Here is an 18,254-nt window from a genome sequence, read left to right as displayed (position 1 = left end):
GCCACTGATCAAGATTTACCCATAAAAGAACATCATAGTATCAGAGTGAAATCCTAAAGCTCCCATGATGGGTCTGGGCATATTTACAGCAAGATGCAAACTTCAACTACACTGAGAGGTGCTATTCTTGGAATTAACTTTCTGAAGGTATATTGTTATAAATGAAGTTTTGGCTATACTAAAAATAAAAGTGTTTTGGAAAAAAAAAGTGGCATTCTATGATGCTCACCCTCCCGACACAACCGCTGAAGACAAAGTGGGTGAACAACTAAATGTGGTGAAGAAAGCTGATGGTGCCCGGCTACCAAAAGAGATAACGTTGGGGTCTTAAAGGCTTGAAGGTGAACAAGTGGCCATCGGGCTCAGAAGCAATAAGGCCCACATGGAAGAAGCACACCAGCCTGTGTGACCATGAGGTGCTGAAGGAATCAGCTAGCAGTCATCAAAGAACAAAAAAACTGTATCATTTTGTGCTCCCCTCCCTGATATGATCGCTGAAGACAAATGGGTGCATAAGCAAATGTGGCGAAGAAAGCTGATGGTGCCCGGCTATCAAAAGAGATAGCGTCTGGGGTCTTAAAGGCAAACAAGTGGCCATTTAGTTCAGAAGCAACAAAGCCCACATGGAAGAAGCACACCAGCCTGTGTGATCACAAGGTGTCAAGGGATCAGGTATGAGGCATCATCAGAACAAAAATATTATCATAGTGAATGAGCAGGGGAGTGCGGAGTGGAGACCCAAAACTCATTTGTAGGCCACTGGACATCCCCTTGCAGAAGGGTCTTGGGGAGGAGATGAGACAGTCAGGGTGCGACGTAGCAACGATCAAAAATACAACTTTCTTCTAGTTCCCCCGACTGTCATGATCAGAATCCTACCTTGCAAGCCTGACTAGACCAGAGGAGGTACACTGGTACAGATGGGAACTGGAAATACAGGGAAGCCAGGGCAGATGATTCCCTCAGGACCAGTGGTGAGAGTGGCGATACTGGGAGGGCATAGGGAGGGTGGGTTGGAAAGGGGAAACCTATTTCAAGGATCTGCATGTGACCTCCTCTCTGGGGGACATAAAACAGAAAAGTGGGGGAAGGGAGATGTGGGACAGAGCAAGATATGACAAAATAATAATTTATAAATTATTAGGGGTTCATAATGGAGGGGTTTGGGGAGGGACGGGTAAAAATGAGGACCTGATGCCAGGGGCTTGGGTGGAGAGCAAATGTTTTGAGAATGATGAGGGCAACGAATGTACAAATGTGCTTTACACAATTGACGTATGTATGGATTGAAATAGAAGTTGTACGAGTCCCTAATAAAATGATTTTAAAAAAAAGAAATTAGCCTTAGTTTGTCACATGTCTTGCAAGAAATTTTTCTGGTTGATACTTTGTCATATGACTTTATTGGATTTTGGTTTCTTTTTCTGCCTTTACTATTCAAATTCATTGATCATTTCCTTTGTAGTCTTTTGAATTATTCTTTAGAAATTACTCTTGTTTTTAAAATGACATGTTTTCTCTAGTATGTTCTCTTTCTACCTGCAGATGTTCCATCAAGAATTGAATTAAATGGCAAGGGAGATTACTACTATCACTCCCCACTGCTACACCCAGACACGTCTATTCTAGGCTCGTCAGCCTCCTCTGTCCCCAGTGAAAACCAAACAACAAACAAAAACACTGTCTTGCCACCGAGTCGATGCTGACTCACAGTGACCCTGCCTCTGTGTTTCCGACAATATAACTGTTTTCAAGAGTAGAAAGCCCCATCTTTCTCTCTTGGATCAGCTGCTTCGAACTGCCAAACTTTTGGATCACAGACAACTCATAACTATTGCTTCACTGGGGCTCTGTGTGAAGAGAGTCATTCCCCAGTGTCCTACCCTGGAGGTTCCTTCCTCCATGCCCCTTGGGAGTGCTTCTTTCCCTCTTGTCTGTCATTACAAATGCTACATTCTCTGTCAGAGGCAGCTCAAGACCCACATCCTGCAGACTGTCTTCCAGGACCATTCTAGATCACAAAAATGGTTCCCTTTTCTGAAGCTCACATGACGCATGTGCCCTTCTATGTGTCTTTCTCTCATCAACTTTGATTTACTGAATACATCAAATGTAACCTTTGGGAGCTGTTTCAAGCCACCGTTGGGTTGCATCAACTATGTTTCCCCATGCCTGTGAGCAGCTAACAGCGTGCTGGATATCTATGGAAGGAACCTGAGAATGATTTCTTCATGAGCCATAGAAAGTGGCTAAGTGGCTAATGAACATCTGCAGTGTGGCTGGTCCAAATTGAGATGAGCTGTAAGTGTTAAGAGAGGGGCCCTTGTGGTGTAGTGGTTACGAGTTGGGCTGCTACCTGTAAGGTCAGCAGTTTGAAACCACCAGCGTCTCCTCGGGGAAAAGATGGCGCCTTCTCTTAGAAACTCACAAGGGCAGTTTTATCCTATCCTAAAGGGTCTCTGAATCACCATTGACGCCATGGCAATGAGTCTGGCTTGATAAGATACATATCGGATTTTTTTTTACATATTAGATTTTTAAGATGGTTTAAAATTAGCGTATAATTTTATAATGATGGCACAGTGAGATGCTAATATTTTTATATATTAGAATTTATTACTATATTTATTTTAATTTCAAAGGTATATCCAAGCTCATGCTCTATTTCTTGTCCTTTCAGAAGTCTCATCGTGCTTGGTGACGGCTCCTCCGTGAAGCCTGTGGCGGGTAAATTAGATGATCTTCTCTTGCAGCCAGAGATAACCTGTCTCCACGGACTCCCACAGGCCATATGCAATCGCACCTTCTAGGTACTTCGATCTCATCTTGAGCGCTAATCACACCTCTTCTCTGAAGCTCACTGCCACAGACTTGACATGCAGCGGTTCCTCCCGACAGTGCATGGAGCAGCTCAGCCAATAGAATGACACTAGGAAACGGATCAGGTTCAAATGTAGGAGCATCTTGCAGAGCTTTTAGTAGATGGACCCCTCCATTAACCAGGTGCTTCCTCCTCCTTTCACACCTGGGGCCATTCTCTGCCACTAAGGAGCTGCTGGGACAGATGCTACTTGGCCTTTTATCCCAGCGTCCCTGTAATCAGATTGCCTCGATTCTTGCCGGTGGGACAAGGCACTACAAATGAAGTGGCTGGAAATAACAGTTATTCTTAGCATGCTAGAGATCAGAAATCTAAAATCAAGGTGTGGAGACAGAGCTGTCTCCTTCTCGAAGCTTCGGGGGAGAACCCATTTTATTGCCTCCACTTCTTGGCTTGCAGCCCTTCCTCACATTACTCCAGCACTTGCTCCTGTGTCGTTTCCTACTGTAGTCAGATCTCTCTCGGCCTTCCTTTTATCAAGACTGTTAGAATTACATGTAGATAATCTAGGTTAATCTCGTCTCAAAAAATCTATCACTCAGCACATTTTCCAAGTCCTTTTTGCCATCTAAGGCTACTAGGTACAGGTTCTGGATTACAACGTGGACAGCTGTGGGGGCCGTTATTCAGCCTACCGCAATGCCCTCCAACATTCCTCTGAGCTACCTTGGTCAAGGGTGGTGGGAGAGCACCCAGCAGGGGCCCTTTGCCTTTGTTTCAAAGTGCTCTGAGCTGCAGAGGAGGAGGTAGATTCAGCTGGGTAAGCGACTGGTTCTCCAGGCCCTGGGAGACAATCGCACCCTCCCAACTGGGCTTCCTTTGAAACACTCTGCAGGGCAGAAGCACTTCTCCCTAACAAACAAACTGTTAGAGCGAGTCAGATGCCTGTGTTCTACCAGGTGAGTTGTTTATCCTTTAGGACTTCAGTTTAACAAGCATAGTTGTGGTCCTGGGCAGTCCGAGCATGATCTGTGGCACACTTCCAGTATCATGACACCTTGTTTGTGTCTCATTTTCTGCAAAGGACTTTCCCACCTTCTGGCCCATCTGGGCACAGGAAAAGCCAGGTCTTCTTAGTTCAGTTGTACAGAGGAGTAAACGGAGGCTTAGAGAGGTTAAATGGCTTAAGCAAGGTGGTCATACAATGAATTACTTGTAGATCTTGGCTCCAAGTCGGGGGCCTTCCTGCTGTACTGTCTGCAGGCCAAACTTAATCAGGGGGCCTGGGAAGGATCCAGCTGTCCTAGGATCTTGGTTCACCTTTGAGTGAGTTGACCCTGGAATCCCTGCCTCTTTAGCATGAGACAGATTCAAATTCATTTTTAGGAGGTCCTGCCCAAGGGTGGAAGCCAGCAGCAGGACAGAATGTGAGGAATTCAGGTGAAGTTAGGGTGCTGGCAAGTTAGCGGGTCAGTGTGAGGGGAGTTGGGTCTGAGGGAGATGGAAGCATCTTTCTCTCCTGGTGACCCAAGGTGTGAACATTGACTTGCTAGGCAGGAGGTCTGCAGTTTGAACCAACTACTCCTCCCAGGAGGCAATCTGCTTCTGTACAGATGTACCGCCTCAGAAGCCCTGGGAAGCACTTGTACTATGTCCGGTACAGTCACTTTGAGGAATGGCCTGTGGCTGCCAGCTCAGTTTCTGCCACACCACAGGGATAGGTCTGTTAATTTGGCAGGAAGCAGCAGAGGCACAAGTCAGGTCTTCAAGAGGGTTCGGTGACTTCTCCGAGGGGACTCTCATAGTCTCCGGGATTGCTAAGGGTAATCCGGCAGGTCTCATTCCCAGACCTGAGTGTAATCTGAGGGGGCACGTTCGCTCTACCGTCCATGTTCATGTCACCCTCACTCCCCTGGCTCTCTGGGGTCTCTTCCTGACCTTGATTTCCGTGACAGCGCATGCCAGGGCAGCGGAAGCTGCCTCGGGAACCATTCTGCTCGGGCTCAAAGCCCAGTCGTGCTACTGACTAGTTATGTGCCCTTGGGCAGCTACTTAACCTGCCGGGTGGGGTGAGTATTCCCTTTCTTTGTTGGAAGCAGACCCTTTCCCCTTCATTCAGTAACTTCCAGGGCCCTCAGACCTACAGCCTGCCCTCGCCTACCATGCGCACTTGTTTTTGAAATGTACTTATTAAATCAGTCACTCTATGTGACGACCAACATTTCATACCATTTTGATCGACTGTCCTCTCCCAATCCCCAAGGTTTGAAATGAACATTTATCTCAGACACGTTTAATAAAACCTATCTCAGACTTCCGTGCCAAAGGCCTTCAACTGTCAAACTTCCCTCAATGCTCACGGTTTCCAGGGCAGTCTGCAATCACAGTCAACCATATGCATCCTCAGATCCTGAGCGCGCGTGGACTTCGCTTGCATTCACTCACCTATTCTCTCAACCAATGCGATCCCACGTGTTGGGCCTTGGTGTACAATGGTTAAGCTGGGCTTGAACCCAGCTTGTGGGAGGAGAAAGGGGCATGTAAACAAGTACAAGTAGCCAATCCTATGAGGTTGCTATGCAAAGTTGCCTCAAAACCACAGTGAGCAAATGCAAAGCACTAGAGTTAGGGGAATATGTCCTCCTAAAATGGAAACTGAAGCCATAGTCTTTTAGGACAAATAGTCCTACTAGGTGTGAGGCGGGGAGAGGGAACCACAGAGGAATGGCTTGTGGTTAAGTCCTAGAGGCATGAAAGGGCAAGGCCAGCCTGAGGGAGTGGCAGGGGAGTTCAGTAGGGCTGCCCCAGCGGAGAGGCCTGAGGGCCACCATGCAGGGCTTGCCAGCTGATAAAACTTCCTGCACTGATGAAAAAGATCTGTGTACAGCAGCCACTACTGACACCAGTTAGTGAGCACTCGAAACGTGGCTGCTATGGCTGAGGGATGGAATCTAAATTTCATTTCAGTTCCCCTAATTTAACCTTATTGTGACCTATAACACATATTACTCACCAACATATGCAGCCTCTCGGGTTTCTTGGGAAGTTGTGATCCCAGGTGTACTATGTGTTATTGCCTGACGGGGACCTATCTGACCATGTGGCTCCGAAGAAACAGACCTCATGCTACCAATCCTACTACCAGAGTCCACTTGGGACATGGAGGACCTTCAAAATGTATGTGGAAAAACTCCATTGCCTTTTAATTCCACTTTTCCATGAACTTTGTGAAGCTTCCTTGTATGTAGCTCACGTATGTTAAAATCCATATTCTCTCCAAAAACCAAAGACACACCCTTGAAAGCCCCATGATTTCAGCATGCCTTGTGATACAGACAGCACATGGAATGAACAGCAAGTCCTAAGCAGAAGTGTTCAGTCAGGACCGGGCTACGCAGCAAGTGGCCATCTGCTTGAACAGGCAGGTGTAGGCACTGGATAAAGGGCAGTCCTGGGGGTTTAAAAGTAGTTTCTACTCGCACAACTGGATACCTGAGAACATGGGCAGCAAGGCAGGCTGGAGTAGTTGACTTATACAGAACCCCCTGCCGGATGCCACAACCGAATGAATGGCATAATGGGATTTTTGTGTTATTAGATTATCAGACTGAGTAGCCCTTTCCAGGTGGAAGTCCACTGAGGTAGAAGCCATTACTTGAGGTAGGTGAAGTTCCAGGTGCGGGTAATGAGTTTGATATTTGAGCTGTACTGAATTTGAGGTACCTAAGAAGTACCTGAACAGGAGCCTCGGTGGGGTAGTGGTTATACTTTGGACTGCTAAACGCAGGGCCAGCTGTTCAAAACCACCAGCTGCTCTGCAGGATAAAGACAAGTCTTTCTGCTCCCATAGTCAATCTCGGCCATCCTCAGGGGCAGGTTGCTGTGAGCTGGAATTGACTGGATGGCTGCGAGTTTGGTATGAAGAACTATTTGGGGGTAGTGCCATCAGGTGGTGCAGTCAGGTGGTGACTGCGTGAGGTGCACTGCCTGGGAATGGAATGTGAGCCTCCCGAGTGGAGAGAATGGACAAACACTGCTTTTTCTTATCCCAGACTCAAGGAGCAGTCACCAACACTCAAGTCATTTTATTACATTTTACATATAATTTCATCAGTTACATATAGTCCCACCTTATTCATTTGTACCAGTTGGATGATGGGTTCATGATTTAGATCTTAAAGTATCTTTTAAATGACAATAGGTGTAATTTGGAGACCTGACCTACTAGTCTATAAAGACACTTTCCCTACTAATCCTTTCCTTTCACAGGCTAACGACTCTTCATGTCAGATGGCATTTTCAGGAGGTTCTGCTGAGGTCAAATTCCTGGGTCCCAGGGAAGTGGTACATTCTAAGGCAAGCTCGGTCTTTAAGCCCCAAGACCAGGCCTTCTATCATGTCAATCCAGATAGCCCAGCTCACTGCCCCACCAGGGGTTACCCAGGTCTCAGGGAAGATGCTGGCTCTCTCAAGTGCATGCCTTGGGCATTTTGCCAAAAGGTCCTACCAGATCGTGAGGCTGGAGAGTGAACTCAACTATCTCAATTCTCAAGGTAAAACCCTTCCACGGCGCTTTTCCAGGCTCCCCTTCCTCTGGCTCACTGTTTCCAGACTTAACCGGCTTTCATTCCCTTCCTCGATCAGAGATTCAGGGATCAGCGGAGTCTGTGGTCTGTTTTGCCTTGAAGAGCAAAAGGCTTCGGTCCCAGCTGGTGTTGCCAAAGCAGCACACCAACTCCATGCCGTGGTCCTGGGTCAAGATCTGCACAATCTGATGGGCCATGTCACCTCGGATAGCGAGGGAGTGGAAGTGGTCGAAGTCATGGAGGCCCAGCTTTCGGAGACGCCGGGCGGCTGCGCGGTAACACTTCCAGGGCTGCGGCTCCACTAGGAGGTAGCGACACATGGAGGAGAAGTGGGCCAGGAACTCCCACAGGCCCTGGTCGCCGTGGTGCAGGTGAATCCACATGGTTACTGACATGCAGAAGCCAATGTCAAAGACGGAGCGTCCAAACTGGGTTAGGAAAGCGCTCAAGACAGCCTTCCGGGTCCTTTGATCCATGAAGTCCAGAGTAACAAAGCTCAAGGCTTCAGGGAAAGGGCATGTTTTCTCCGCGCGTTCTACCAGGACTGGGTCGATGTCGCAGCAGAGGAGACGGAGCTCTCCGGCGGCATCTGGGCAGGTCTCCCCATCTCGCAGGGAAAGGAAGTGGCTGTACAGCGCCACACTCAGCTCCTAGAGGGATTCAAAAGGGCTTGGTTACTGCAGCTCTCCACCAGTGGATGGAAGATGCTCCCACTGAGACCACCGGTGGCCCGGGGCTTTACAGGGTAGGAGGCGGGGCTCCTAAACCAGATTGGAGGAAGTCACGTGAAACTGTTCCCAAGAGCAGGTTCTCAGCGCCCTCCAGGGGTCACAGGCTGTAATGCATCACTTCGGTGACTAGATGACACCTAACAACAAAAAACAACTGGCAGCGTCGGGTCTTGGTGGCGCGGTGAAGCTTTCTACTTCCATATACAGGGTCAGTCCTGGAAACGGACCGGGCCAGTTCTCCCCTGTCCTGCGTGGTGGCTGCGAGCCAGCCTGTGAGAGCAAGCAGCGTGTGCGGTCCGGTGTCACGGCCCATGCACACAGCCAAGGCGCCTAGAGCAGTGTTCTCCAGCTGAAGTCGTGTGTGAGCTCAAGGGCCATCTCTGTCTTTCCTTTCTTGGGGAGGCAGGAGATCATCACTTCAGACCCCAGGAGAGAGGGAAGGGTCCCAGAGCATAACCAGTGTTCCTTGCCAAGAAGGTGATGAAGAAAGCATCTGAGAAAAACCTAGTTCTAAGGCCTGTAGTTGGGAAGATCTGGCTTACCCAAAGTCCTCACTCAGTGTGGTAGTTACATAGTCTGGGGTCAATTTGAGGATTCAGAGTGTCAGGGTAGAGTCTAACCTATCAATCGGGATATAGTCAATGAGGCCTGTGTGTGGGCAATGGCCTTCTCCTGAGGATGCTGGGAACTCCTGTAATTCCTCCTTGGTGGTGGAAGAAACATTCTCTCTACTCATTCTCTGTGAGACATCCCTGTGGAGAAGACACATGGAGAGAGGCTAATGGAGCAGGCATCTGGAGCTGGAGAAGCCACGTGGAGACCCCTGCCAGTGCTGAGATGCTTACGCCACTGGAACCACAAGACGTTTCACCCACTGGCCTGTGATCTTCCTGCATTTGGCATCGTTGCATATGTTTGATGAGTCGGAAGAGGGCTTTAAAGATTGGTATTGGACATATAGGCTAATAGCAAACATGGACTTGATCTGGACTGGGCTGTTTTCTCAATATTCCATTGCTCTTATATGTAAAGCTCTTTCCTATACAAATAGGAGTGTCCATGAATTTGTTTCTCTTGTCTACTGACTAACACACTCAGCCTTAGCGCTGCAGCTTTAATTTTGCTCCCAGCCCCTCTGGCACTTATTCTGCCTTTGTACCCATCACTCCCAAAAGTCACTGCTGACCTCCTCCTAGCCAAACTCAATGATTCACGATTTTCGCTGAGAAATTTTTTGCTCCTAAACAAGACACCATCTACTTTTTCTACCATGGATTTCTATAACCATTACAGTGAACTCAAAGTTGTGTGGCTCTACAGAGTTTTCTTGGTATTTTCCATTCATGACCTCATTTGTGCGGTACAACAATCCCGTGTGGAAAATACGTGTGCCTTTCAGCAGGTGGAGAAAATGAGGCCCGAAACAATTTGGCTCGCCAATAACAATAGTACCCACCAGTAAATATTAAGATGGAATATGAAAGTATTTAAGAGTTAATTCAGCTTGGTGACTTCCACAAACACACAATGCTGAGTGGAAAAGCAAGACACCAAGTATAATAGATGGCAAGCTTCGTTTACATGAAGTTCAAAAACAGGTCAAGTTAAACTATGGTGTTTAGCGAGATAAACATAATGTACTCAAGCTGCAAGAGAAGCAGGGAAATGACAATTTAAAAAGTCAGTAGTTCAAGATCAGGGAAAGGCATTGAGGGACTTTCAGGCGCTGTGCTATTTCATTCTTGACCTGGACAGTAGTCATATAGGTGTCTGGCTTTAGTTACTCATAGACTGGCGATTGGTGGGTTTACGCACTTCCCTGTGTGTAGCTCTTGAACGCAGTGTGGATAAAGCAAATGGGGAAAATGATGGAGTACAAGAGCCGAAAAGAAGAATGCAAAGGGCGGCTGGAGGAGACAAAGTATGACAATGAAATGTGCAAAGACTTAGCAAGTCAAAAGGAAGCACATGATCAGAAGTTCTCAAGCTGAAAGAACTAAAGAAAAAAAATTTAAGCCTCAGGCAATATTGAGGGACTATGTGGGCAAAAGACTGAAGGATGCTGGAAGCATCAAAAAATATAGGAGGAAGACTCCATCACTACACCAACAACTAACCGGCCACCATTCAACCAGCTCAGGAAGCTGTATGAGCACAACGGATAGTACTGAAGCAAGAGGTTCCGATGGCACCGAGACACTGGCAAAAACAAGGCTTCAGGAAAGCCAACTGACGTGTGTCCACAAACAGATGCAACTTATCTATGCCAAATTTGGAAGCCACCTTCCTGGCCATATAACTGAAGAGATCCACTGTTCGCGTCCACTCCAAGGAGAGGTGAGTCAACAGAGTGTTAAAAATGATCAAACCATACCACTAATACGAAAGTAGAATTTTGCTGACGATACAAAATGGTTGCAGCAGGACGTCAATTGGCAGAGATTCAAGCCAGAATCAGAAGAGGGCATGGGATGAGGTGAAGATGGAGCTTGGCAGAAAGTGCAGGATACCAGAAAGATGTTTTCTTATGTTTTATCAACTATGCACAATCATTCAACTGTATACATCCTAACAGATTAAGGACAACACGGAGAAGAGTGGGAATTCTAGAACATTTAACTGTGTCCATAGGGAACCTGTACACAGGCTGCCACTCAAACAGAATAAGGGAACACTCAGTAGGTTAAACTCAGGAAAGGTGTGCCGGAGTTGTATCCCATCACCTTCCTTATTCAGTCTGCATGAGGGGCATATAATCTGAAACGAAGAAGAATGCAGCATCAAGATTGGAGGAAGATTCATTAACACCCTATGGCATGCACATTACATAACTGGACTTAAAGCACTAGTGATGACAAACAGAGTCTAAGCTTTGGTATGTAGTGAACCTCAGCATATGAGAAAACAAATCCCTTCATAAGTGGACCACTAAACAACAGCAGACAAATGGAAAGCAAATGAATGTGGTCAAGGGTTTCATTTAACTTGGATCCACAATCAATGCTGCTATAGTTTATTGTGCCAGCCTGGCCGATAAACACAAGTAGGATTAACTGAAGGGCAAAGGGATAAATGGCTTGCTTGTTCTGTGCCTCAGTTTAAAGGGGTACACTACCTGTGGGATGCCTAGCCTGTGGACTGTGTCGCTGTAAGGTGAGGTCCCTTCGAGCCCACATGATTGGAATGTTCATCTCTGGAGCTGGGGACTGACAGTTGATGACAGTTGGGGACCTGCCCTGCAGTTTGCTGCCTGGGTATATATAGCCCAGCTCTCTCTACAGAAGAAAACTGGTACCTGGCAGCACTCAAAACTTGAAGGACTGCTAGTATCTCACTGCTTTAAAATTTAACTGTTAATTTCTTGTATTATCTATCTGTATATTATTTAACGGTTTATTTATTGAATTATATATCTATCCTTATAAATATATTTATATATAATTACTAGCAATCTGGTTTGTCTCTCTAGAGAACCCTGTCCAATACATTTTGGTACCAGGAGTGGGGTGCTTCTAGAGAAATAAACTATAAATATGGATTTCTTAAATTGGTTTTCCAACCTATTTAGTCTTGACGGGGAAACGTCTACTACCCGTCCTAATCCATGGTGTGAAATAGCAAAGATAATACCTAAAGTAGCACCTAAAGTAGATGACGTGCTGGATAAAGGAGATGCTCTAGGCAATCGTATATTTGATATTTTCCAGGAGTTTTGTGATGACAAGTATAGGGAAGCTGGTTGGCTGGTCCTTCGTACAATGGAAAGTGTTATTAAGGACAGGGATGATCTCAGAGCTTCAAAAGCACGCCTCACGTGCAGACTAACAGATTTGAAAACTTCCATCTGTGCTACAAAGGAGAGCCTTCTCTCCTCTAGTAAAAGAGCTGACATTGCTGAGAACCAGATCCAGAGACTCATTATACGAGTGGCTGAATTACAACAGCAGCTGAATTGCAGATCTAGAGTAGTGTCTGAAACCAAAGTAAGGGCATTAATTGGGAAAAGTTGGGACCCTGAAACATGGGATGGGAACATATGGGCTGATGATCCAGAAGAAGAGGATATTGAGCCCTTAGAAACACCTGAGCAGATTAGCCAAACGATTCAAGTTGATATGCCAGGTGGGGCTGCATCAGTAGCATTACCTGAGGAAGATGCCTCGCAAGATATTGCTGAGAGCACCCAGGAAACACCCTCGCCACCCATTATTTCCGCTAGACCTGTCACTAAAATTAAGTCTCAGAAACCTCCTAAAGGTGAGGTTGAGAGGATTATCCAAGAAATTAACATGCAAACGGCAGTTAGGAAATAAAAAAGACCATACTGCATTGGGCAAATCTAGTATAAAAGATCTCCTGTAAAGTGTTTACAAGCAAAGATGTCACTCTGAGGACTGAGGTATACCTGACCCAAACCATTGTATTTTCAGTCATCTCAGTGCATGTGCGAGAAGAACGGATGCTTTTAAATTATGGTGTTGGCAGTAACAGTGAATATACCATAGGCTGCCAGAAGAACTGACACACTTGTCTTGGAAGAAGCACAGTCAGAAGGGTCTTTAGAAGAAAGGATGGGGAGAATTTGCCTCACATACTTTGGAGGCAAACCAGTCCCTGGAGATGGGTATGGACATAAAACTTTATGTCAATAAGAGATACATAAAAATGTGTGTGCGGGAGGGAGTGGGGGAGGTTAGCCTGTCAATCAGGTTGCAGCTAGATTGCAACTCCTTATGGGCATGGCCTTCTCATAAGGAAGGTTCTGGGAACCTCCCTAATCTGAAGTAGGGACAAGCATTGGACTAGGGACTGAGTTGGACTGGGCTGGATGTTGTTTTGATATATAACTACTTCTTGATATAAAGCTCTTTCTTAAACATATATGAGAGTCACTGGATTTGTTTCTCTAGTCAACCCGGCCTAACACCAAGGGCATCATGATTGGTAAAGGAGAACGTCAGCAAAAAAGAAGTCCCTCGAGGAGATGGACTGACAGCAGTGGCTCTGCCAAGGGCCTCGAGCACAGCTGGGCAGTGACTTGTGCCCGGTGGGTTGTTAGGCAAGGCAACTTATTTGAGGGCACGAACAACAACGTCATTCACAACAGAAGTATATTTTTAAAATTCTCAAGACTTGCTTGTCCAATGTCCAAGAGGTCTGGTTAGCACAGTAGTTAAGCACTCAGCAACTAACCAACAGGTCAGCGGGTTAAACCCACCAGCCACTCAGCAAGAGAAAGATGGGACAGTCTGCTTCTACACTAAGGATTATAGCCAATGGAAACCCCATGGGGGCAGGTCTACTCTGTCCCATAGGACCACTAGGAGTTGGAATCTTCTGGACAGCACTCGGTGTTACCTAGTAGTACCTGACAAGATTTCTTTCTTTTATCCCAAGGTTCCCAAACTTTAGTGGCCATTCAATTCGCCTATGATCTTGTTAAAACGAAGATTCTGACTGAGTAGATTTGGAATGGGAGCTAAGATTCTCAATTTCTATAAGCTTTCAAGCCATGCCAATACTGCAGTCTAAGAACCAGTCTGTGAGTAGCAAGGTACTACAAACAACACTCTGTCTGGGTTTTCTCCCCATCTCCATTTTTTCTTCACGGCTTCCCTCCTCCCATCTGATCTGGGGCGTGATCCATCAACTGGATCAGTTCTTCCCCCAGCACATCTTTTATCTTTGGCATCCTAAGTTCTCAGGCCTAGAGACTCATAGGCTCCATCATGCCCCAAGGTTCTAATTCAGTAGGCCTAGAGTAAAAGCATTTTGAAGTTAAAGTTTTGTTTTCAATTAAAAAACAAAGAAAAACCCACAGCCATCATGTTGATTCTGACTCACGGTAACCTTATATAAGGTGAGGCCTATACATCTTTACAGCCTCAGCTTTCTCTCACAGCACAGCTGGTAAAATTGAACCATCGACCTTGCAGTTGGCAGTCCAATGCTTACTTGATAGTACCCCACCAATTATGGCTTTTCTACGCAGTGCAATGTGACACTGATCAAAAGAGAATGCAGTGATATGTGTCAGCTCCACATTTTTAAAGGAAAAGGCAAGGTTCAAAATAGCGTGCTACTTACTATTTGTAAAACAAAAGGCAGGCACACGCACACAAATGCTTGTATGGACAACCATGAAATTACAAACAGTGGATGAGCATGGGAAAAGGAAGATTTAGGATCAGGAGTAGGAGCTTATGAAGGGGCTTTCAAAAGTTGATGGGAAAATCCCATTATCTTTTCATTCCAGTTCCCCAAACTTTTTGAAGCCTCCTCATACTTTTCACTATTTATACTTTTATCAGCTGAGTTTGTTTCTTTTATCAAGTATTTTTTAAAGTGTGAAATTTAAAAAGCTCCCCTAAGTGCACATCTAACTGCAACTATGTCTTTGTTTCTCAAAGGTGTTTTTGTACTACTTTCAATCTTCAAATCTGTCGTTTTCTAAGGCCTCCCATGAAACCCCAAGCCTTAAACTCAGTCTCTCTTTTCCACTGTCTTGCCTACACACCACAGCGGAGAAACAGGGACACCTGGACACCCAGTCATTGAGTTTGTATCCCAAAGTGCCCCTGGTACTTGGCAACTTCATCCGTCAGGGCTTCAGACCCACCTCCAACGTCTGGGTCATCATCACAGTGAATCCATCTGTTTCCACACCCTCCTGCCTCTGGAGTGAATTGGGGAAGATATGGATTTATGACGCATCTACAGTCCTAAGGTCAGACTGTCTGCTTCCCTAGTGACTACAAAAAGGTGTGAGAGACATCTTGTTCTTTTGTTAATTTGACTACAATGACTATGCCTAAGAGTTATTTTCAGTTAAGAATTGATGAGTCACACAACATTCCTCTAGTTCCTGAGTGCTACCTCTTCCCCACTACCATGACCCAGTTCTACCTTACAAATCTGACTAGACCAGAGAACAGATGAGAGCCCTCAACACATGGGATCCAGGGCAGATAATCCCATTAGGAACAGTAGTGGGGGTAGCGATATCATGAGGTTAGGGGAATGATCCCAGAGGGGGAAGGGGGAGAAACGGGGAACCCATCACAAGGTTGGACATATAACCCCTCCCACCAAGGGGACAAATAACAGAAATGTGGGTGAAGGGAGACAATGAACAGTATAAGATATGAAATAACAATAACAATATATAATTGATCAAGAATTCACGAGGGTGGGAAGGTATGGAAGGAAGGGGTAGAAAAGATGAGCTTATAAGAAGAGCTCAAATAGAAAATTTCTTAGAAATGATGATGGCAACTTATATAAAAATGTTTGATACAACTGATGTAATATTCTAAGAGCTGTAAGAGCCCCCAATAAAATGATTTTTTAAAACTTCATGGTACTGCTTCCCTTCTCTACTTCCTTCACCAAAAAACAAACAAAAAAAACCAAACTCACTGCCATCATGTTATTGGCATATACGTCACGTGACCCAAACTCCCTGCCAATTCACAGCGACTCCACAGGGCAGGGTAGAACTGCCCCTGTGAGCTTCTTACTGGAGTAGAAAGCCTCCTTTCTTCCTTTCAAGGGGCGGCTGGTGGTTCGGAATGGCAGTTAACAGTCCATTACGGAACCAGGGTTCTACCAGGATGCTGTAATTTCCTCCTGATGCCTCTCTGTTAGGTAGCTTAGCCTAGGGAATTGGGAAGTCCATTTACGCATGCCCAGGAGAGCCAGCATAGGACAAAGCTGTCGGATGGGCGTTACACCTGGAGCAGCCCACATGGGCCAGGTGACTGCAATTTAGCCAATGGGATCGACCTGGGGTCCTTCACCACGCCTCCCCAGGGAACCCTTAAGGCGGCAGGAACCCAGAGGAAGAGGGTCTTGCTTGGGTGGTCTGGTCGTCTTCGTGGGAGGGGAGAGATCCTTGCGTGTCCCGGAGCAGTCTCTACCAGGCCGCATGGTCAAAGGAATCCTAATGGGTGCCTCGTAAAACCTGAAACTTCTTTTAACTCTCATTAAATTCACTTGGATCAGAAGCCTGGCTTCGGCATGAAATTTTTCTCACACCGAGCCAAGGACCGAGGCTAAAATCTAGTCCCGGAGAGAGAGCCCTTACATCTCCACTGTACTCTATTCAGTGACTGCTTTTAAAATGCCCACTGGGCTTCAGGGGCCGCCCTGCAGTGTGTGGCACACACACGAGTCTTGGTTCCGGGGTCCAGCCTGCTTCTCTCTCCCAAATCCATCCAACCCCGGGCTCCCCGACCTTGTACCACTCCACTGGGAGTTAGCCGCAGGGGCTACGAAGGCGGGGTGGACGCGTGGGAACTCGTAGTCGAGGACTGCTCCCCAAGATTTTTGAGAGAGTGGTGGGGCCTGTCACTGCTCCGCCTTGGAGCTCGTTTGGGGGAAGTCTGGACAGTGAGATGCCACGCCCGGGACAGAACCGCTTGGCTCCTCCGAACCCAACCTCCGTCCGCCACTCACCCCGGAATTACACCCCACGTCCAGCCCTAGGATCGGCCTCGCGCCGGGGCTCTCCGGCGGGAAGAGCTGCCAAAGCAGCTCCGGGGGCAGGAGGCGGAGCCGCTGCTCGGGAGGGTGGAAGCGGGAGTACTGGGGGAAATTTCCGAACGGAGCGGCCCCGGGCTCCGGACGTCGCGGCTCCTCAGCAGCCGCGGCCCCTTCGACACCCCCAGTGGGCTGTTTCAAGTTCGCCGCCATGACCGTCAGCTCCGCCTCGGGCGTCCCGCCGGAACCGGAAGTCGGCGAGCCGGTGGCGGCCAGTGCGCATGCGCCGGTGCCCGCCGCGCCGCCGGGTGCAGAGGGCGCCTGCGGCGCCACCTTGAGGCGTGATTTTATTGAGCCCCACTTTAGGGGTTGTTAGTGGTCTCTGATTCTTAGCGACCCTGTGAGATGGAAACACGCCGGATCTGCGCCATCCTCGCAATTGTTATGTTTGAGCGGATTGTTGCAGCCACGGGCTCAAAATCCGCCTTGTCTGGGTGGGCCTCATTCTAAGACCCTCCACCGGGCAGGCAGGGTGCTCATTTCCAGGGGCTCGTTCCTCCTGAGGGCACTTGGAAGTTCCTCAGAGGAAATCTCACCGTCCTCGCTTTGAAGGAGGCAGGTTGGTTTGTTCCGGGAGGCAGTGATGCTTCCAGTCTTGGTTCCCCGCACCGGATTTTCGCTAGCCTGCCTTACTCAGTGCCTCGCTATCACATGTATATGAGGCTACGGAAAATGCCATGGGACAGGTCAGGCCCACCTCAGTCCTCAAAGTACCGTCTTTGCACCTTCAACCGGTTAGAGAGGGCTTGCGCACTAGGTTTGCCTGAGGCAATAAATACGACGTTTGATTTCTTGACTGCTGTTTCCATGAGGGTTGATTGGGGGCCAAGTAAAATGAAAACCTGACAACGTCGGTCTTGGCTTTGCTTACCGAGAGGTGTCGCTCGGTGCAGTTGTGAGGATGCCTGTTTTCTTTATCTTCATTACAGTTCTTAATCACAGCCTTAGGAGGTGCGTAGGAATACATGACCGTTTTACAGCATGTGCGGAGAAGTCAAGTGATTTGTCCAAGTGGGAAACTCAGGCAGCTTGCTGGGAATCTTTGAATTCCTTTGTGGTCTAGCCTGCTTCCTTTAGAGAGGCCTACGGTGAGATCAGGAGAGGAACAGCGCATCCAGGTGCACACAGCCAGCCTGGCCTGTGACTTGTACCTGACTCATCTAAGAGAGGTGGATGCCGTGCTTCCAGATTAGGGAGTGACACCCCGGCCTGCCAGGAGTGACAGGTGGGGAGGGCCCGCTGCAGATCAAGTGTCTTGAAAGGCAAGGACCTGTGCCTTAAGCATCAGCACTCACGGAGTGCTTTCTGAGTACCAGACAATGGTTTTAAACCCTTTACATGTATTAACTCAACCCTCACCTGTGAGGAACCAACCATCATCAAGATTCCTTCAATACTAGTATGTGGCTTTAAGCCTTCTGAGTCACAGAACTGCCCAATAGGGTTTCTTTGTGGATCATCCTCTCTCTTCTTCTGCCAACCTGGAGTGAGTTCAAACAGCCAACTTTTCAGCTAGCAGCGTGTAGCACCAGGGTTCTTGATCCCACTTACATGGAAGAGGAAATTGAAGCACAG

At 47.4% G+C, this 18,254-nt stretch overlaps 1 protein-coding gene across 1 annotated transcript; it reads right to left on the bottom strand.

Moving 5' to 3' along the window:
* Positions 1-6,892: 6,892 nt before the first annotated feature.
* BCDIN3D (BCDIN3 domain containing RNA methyltransferase) lies at positions 6,893-16,849 on the bottom strand. The gene is given in 3 exon segments (XM_075551718.1): positions 6,893-7,490; positions 7,492-8,057; positions 16,596-16,849. Coding segments are annotated over 3 exon segments (924 nt in total). The 5' UTR covers positions 16,833-16,849; the 3' UTR covers positions 6,893-7,369.
* Positions 16,850-18,254: the final 1,405 nt, after the last annotated feature.

The sequence above is a fragment of the Tenrec ecaudatus genome, chromosome 6, assembly GCF_050624435.1.
Source record: "Tenrec ecaudatus isolate mTenEca1 chromosome 6, mTenEca1.hap1, whole genome shotgun sequence".
NCBI lineage: Eukaryota > Metazoa > Chordata > Mammalia > Afrosoricida > Tenrecidae > Tenrec > Tenrec ecaudatus.
This window is presented reverse-complemented; position numbering and strand designations above follow the sequence as displayed.